This window comes from Austrofundulus limnaeus, unplaced genomic scaffold (genome assembly GCF_001266775.1).
Source record: "Austrofundulus limnaeus strain Quisiro unplaced genomic scaffold, Austrofundulus_limnaeus-1.0 Scaffold54, whole genome shotgun sequence".
NCBI lineage: Eukaryota > Metazoa > Chordata > Actinopteri > Cyprinodontiformes > Rivulidae > Austrofundulus > Austrofundulus limnaeus.
In genome coordinates, this window is record NW_013952456.1 from 1856557 (window position 1) to 1862234 (window position 5678).

General features: G+C 38.5%; 1 protein-coding gene across 1 annotated transcript in view; it reads left to right on the forward strand.

The window, feature by feature from the left end:
* Positions 1-5678, forward strand: part of LOC106517943 (major facilitator superfamily domain-containing protein 12) — a gene marked incomplete at its 3' end in the record, with an annotated part of 21260 nt that overhangs the window by 12596 nt on the left and 2986 nt on the right. Inside the window, 3 exon segments of the mRNA XM_014008996.1 lie at positions 1855-2040; positions 2144-2236; positions 5099-5191. Coding sequence (XP_013864450.1) covers positions 1855-2040; positions 2144-2236; positions 5099-5191 — 372 coding nt within the window.

Genomic DNA, 5678 nt, shown 5'->3' on the forward strand with positions numbered 1-5678 from the left:
CGTGACATGTTCGTACGAACCCTTTGTACGAACAAAAGTAAGAGAAATTTAGGATAAGAATACGAACATGTTCTTGCATGAGGCCCAATGTGACTTAAACAATGATGCTGCAGGTTTATGACATTTTACCATGTGGGGCCGACGTGCTGGTGGGGGCCGCCCGCCCGCCCAGTTACTGACCAAACAGTCTGGCAGTAATATTTGAGTTTGAGTAAAATGTGTCCATAGACTGACATGCAGCTTTCTGAGCTGTGATTTTCTTGTGTGAGTCACTTTTACAGCGTCGCTTCAAGTTCTGTTCCCCTTCATGAAAACATGAAAAATCAGCAGCGGATGACACAGCACAATGATCGGACGAAGACTGAACACAGGACAGAATGTAATGGCAAACTAATGAGAGACAATGAGGAACACCTGGAGGAGACACAAGAGGAAACAGGTGAACGTGGGAAACACAGAACACACTAGAAAGAAAACCAAAGCAGGGGGAAAACACAGACCCTGACATTGATAAGAAAGCCTCAAACAAACAAACAATGTGTGAAGGCTAAAAGCCAGATCTTAAAAATTCCTGAACCGTGATCAGAATACTCTGATGGTTACACAAGTTAAATTTGTATTTTTTTTTACTTTTTTGTTTTTTATGCAGGAGATACAACACTTTAATAAGGGCCTTAACTTCTTATCTGAAAGGAAAAAATATATTAGCGAGTTATATTGTTGAGTTGCTCACCAGCCTGCGCACTAGCCTGTGCGTTTATTGCAGGCTTTGCCGTGGAGAAGGGGGCTGTGGAAGCAGGGCAGTAATGCAGCAGAGAGCAAGGGACAGGGACCTGTAAGGTCCTGTAAGGTCCTGTCCCAGGACCATTTTTTCAAATCAGACTAAGTCCACATTTTCTCTCAAAACTCCCAACTGCAGCTTTAAAGCAATCCTTAATAATTATGTAAAAATTGTTCAAACCCTATTTCTAAAGTGTACTCCAGTAGATTAAAGGCACAGTGTGTAGGATTTAGTCAAATTTTTTAGCCGAAATTGAGATAATCACTAATGACAATTATAAAAAACATGTCTAATCATTGCGGACAAAGACCTTGTTTTATTATTTTTACCTTTATAAAAAGCTATTTATATCTCCATGGTCGCGGGTCACCACTACAGGCAGCCGCCATCTTGTCTACGAAGGCTCATGAAGGACAAACTGCGGTGGCGGCGTCAAAAACAGTTTTAGTTGTAATACTATAAATGTAATATTTGTTGTCTGTCATTGTAGCTGGGATAATTTTACTTATTAAAGCTCATAATCTTACCACTTGAAACATCACTAGCCCTGAAGCTGCTGGTAGACATCGCGGTTGGAATTATCAAAGGTTTTTGACACCTGAGAGACACCGTAGCAACTCCTTTGCATTTGGAAGCGGGGGTGGGGGTGGGGGGAGGACTAGGGAGGATGATTCAACCACTCAACCACTAGATGTTGCTGAAAACAACAAATCCTACACACTGTGCCTTTAAGTCATGAAAGTGGGAACCAAGGTGGGTACAATGTGAGTGAAGGTGAGCAACAAAGTAATGTGCATGGCCAAAAGTACAAATTTTGTAAGCCATGCACATAAAAATAGATTATATATAAAAACTTGCTTCCCACAACATCTTAGAGCATCAAATTTTCACCTGTTTTTTCTTGATTTTAAGTCGTTATCTTGTCTCCATTAGTCACAGCTTGGAGAGATACCGATGTTAAAAGCTGGAACTTTCAGATCTGACACTAATCTGTTACTTTGGAATGAGACAAAATACAAAGCATGCTGGTCCTCTGTTAGTTATTGTGTTCATGAATGTGTTGTTTTTGACAGAATCTGGCATTAATTGTGCTGGGGATTGGTGCTCTTTTTGCCATCTTCTTCCACTTGGGAACCACAGAGGGGCAAAACCCCGGAGAGGAGGCTGATGGGGAACAGAGACCCTTGTTACCTTCCTCTACCCCTACTTCATCCTTTCTGCAGTGGAAATGTTGGCTCAAGCAGCCTTCTTTTTACCAGGTACGCTTCTCTTTTCCAGTGAGACGTAACACTGTGAAGTGACCTGGACTTCATGTGTCTGTTTGTACGTCGTGACAGCAGATTTTACTTTGTGTGTTTGCAGGTGGCCTTACTCTACATGTCCACCAGATTAATAGTGAATCTCTCTCAGACATACATTGCTATGTATCTCATCAACACTCTGGGGCTGCCTAAGGTAAAACAGAAGTGTACATGTGTGCAATTTCTGTAAAGGTACAGCGTGAAAGCTGATCGTTGCGTGTCTTCTGAAATGCTATATGTTTAAGAAGCTGGAACATAATATAGTTACTGTGTACATGGTGAAAACTAAGATTGCCAAAGCTGGTGAAATCTAAAACCAGCAAAACGAAAGCTGAACTCAAAGCAGAAAAATAAATAAAAACCAGAACTGCAGTGCGGTCCAATCCTGTTTATGCTCAATGACCTTGGCCCGTGTTGTCCCCAGTACCCTGTTAACTAGTGCAGGGGTTCACAAAATTTTCAGTGCCAAGAACCCCTGAATAGCCTTAGTTTCTGGTCGGAGACCAACCTTGCAAACCTACAAACAATGCTACAAAATATGTAAAGAAACATATTATTTTAGAATGTTTCTTGTTTTTATTCACCATTCTACAGAGGTGAGCAGTAACTCAGTAAATTTATGTTTCAGATACATTTAGGTCTCTTAAAATATGTCTCTAACTGCATCCATATCTCCTCTTTAACCTTCTTTTTTGTCTTTTTGCTAGCAGCTGCATTAATCACATTCTTCTACCAATATAACATCTGTGTCTCTAGACATGTTAGAAGCATCTCAATCTGGCCTTTTTAACATTATCTTCATGTTGTTCATCTGTGTTTTACCTCTGATGGTTTCATTCCTAAGCTTATCCATCCTTATCATTCCCAAGTAGAACCTCAGTGTCTTCAGGTCTGTCACTTCCAGCTGTCTTGGGTGTTTTTGCCACTTTGCTACTATTTTGTATTTTTACCTTTGATGTTTGCTGCCAAGTTTTTTATAACTCCTGAGATTTCTCCCTCCACTCCATCTTGCCTTCACTTCTTTACTACTTCCAGTTTTCTAGGACAGTCAACCCTAGGTCCTTGAAGTCCTGCAGTTTTGAGACGTGCTCCTTGTAGCCGAACTGTTCCATGTGCCTCCCTCTCATGCACACATGTACTCTGTCTTTTTACTTCTATCATTCTTCGTTTTGAGGTATATACCTGTGCCTGTTCAAGTTCTCTTCCACCAGTTTCTAATCCACACCACAAATTACAATTACTACACATACACTGATTTATCTAGTCAAACCACTGCTACAGAGGGCCATTACACTGTATGTTTTTAACCAATGAAGTAAGAGCATTTTTGGGAAATACAGACATTTTCCCAGTCCTTTTTTGCAGCTCTACTGCACTGTACAAGTTAGATTTACAAGGTCTGATGTAAATTAAGTTTTGGTTAAAGGGACTGTGACATCATATTTTTGTAATAAACCTGAATGCATTTTTGGAAAGAGAACATTGATAACACATTGCAAAACAAATTTCATGCCACTGAGATGAACAGTTGTTGAGATATTTGCATGTGAAGAAACAGGAAGTGACGTCAAAGGGGAGTGTCTGAATGTAAACAGTAATCTGATGTTTCTTAAGATTATTTTTAGTCGCTATCAAAGAGAGATAAAGAAGAGCTAAATAAATAATTTTGTTTTACTAAACAAAAACCAGAGAGTTTATTTTATTAATGAGTTCCCCTTTGATGTCACTTCCTGTTTCACTTTGGATAAGACAAATTCAAAAGAAAATCTGCCATTTATGTGGCAAAATGGGTAAAATCATGTGTACTATGCCAATTTTCTTAAATATAAATATGTTTTGTTTGACTTTTTGTATTTGAAGGATAAGCATGTCACAGACACTTTAAAGTTAGGGTTAAGAGCAGACTAGTAATGCTTAGGGAAAATGTCTTGGTTATGCATACAATGGTGTGAAAATGTGTTTGTCCTCCCCCTTCTTGATTTCTTATTCTTTTGCATGTTTGTCACAGTTAATGTTTCATATCATCAAACAAATTTAAATATTAGACAAAGGTAACACACATCTTTGGAAAGCTAAGTTTAATTTCCCTGGCCACACCCAGGCCTGATTACTGCCACACATGCTCTTAATCAATAAACCACTTAAATAGAACCTGCCTGACAAGTAAAGTAGACCAAACAATCCTGAAAAGCTGGACATCATGATGAAATCCAAATAATCTCAGGAACAAATAAAAAACAAAATAAATTGAGATCTATCCATCTATAAAAGGTTATAACCCCATTTCTAAAGCTTTGGGACTCCAGTGAACCACAGAGCCTTTGTCCACAAATGACAAAAGTATGGAACAGCAGTGAACCTTCCCAGGAGTGGCTGGCTGACCAAAATTACCACAAGAGCACAGCAATGACTCATCCAAGAGGTCACAAAGACCCCACAACAACATCCAAAGAACTGCAGGTCTCACTAGCTTCAGTTAAGGTCAGTGTTCATGCCTCCACCATGAGAAAGGTACTGGACAAACAGGGATTGCACGGCAAAGCTCCAACATGAAAACCACTACTGAGCAAAAAGAACATAAAGGCTTGTCTCGGTTTTGCAAGAAAACATTGGATCCCTAATAAAAATAGCCAAACCTTGACAAAAAGCCGAAATTAGAAGAATGATAGCCAAAAGTAAAATTTACCAAACCAATAGCTAAAAGCTCAATCTAACAAATCCGTTGCTAAAATCTAAATTTAGCAGAACAAACTAAGTTTAACATTTTTAATTTCTAAAAGCTACAGAAACTAAAAGTCATAGCTGTATTGTCCTGAATGCACTGAATATTTTCTAATATGAATGTTTAACATAACTGACAAATGCTAAAGTGGTACAGTCAGAAGAAATGAGCAGAAACTATAAAAAGTAAACCAATAGTGCGAATGCCAAGTCAGTATTTAGAATATAGGTCTATTTTACTTACATATTTGATATTTCTTGTAATTGTCTATCCTGTCATGTGTTTATCCTATAGAATTACATTGCAACAATTCCACTCGTCATGTACATCAGCGGATTTCTGTCTTCTTTCATTATGAAGCCTGTCAGTAAACGCATTGGAAAGTGTGTAAGTAGAGCCTTCTGCTTTAGTCTTGGTTCCACTCTACAACATTCATCCACAAAACACAAAACACACACACACACACACACACACACACACACACACAACACAATTGACTATTTTTATAGAAGATTTCTGATTTAAATGATCTATTACCGTTTTTTCTGGACTATAAGCCACAACATGCTTTGAACAATGGGCCTCATGCAAGAACCGTTCGTACGCACAGATTTGTTCTTCACTTGTGCGTACGAGTGATTTAGGAGAATTTGTGGCATTCACCAATGTTTTCGTATTCGAAGATTTTTTTCAGATACGAACAAAATTCATGAGTGGTCCAGACCTGTCGTATATTTTACCAGCAGTCAGTTTGTTGTTATCTAGACCGATTTTCTCCCTAATAACTTTATATTTCGTTAGTTTGAAGATATTTTGAGTTGAAAATAAATCACACTCCATAATTATCTTGACAATAGGTTATTCTGCTTGAATT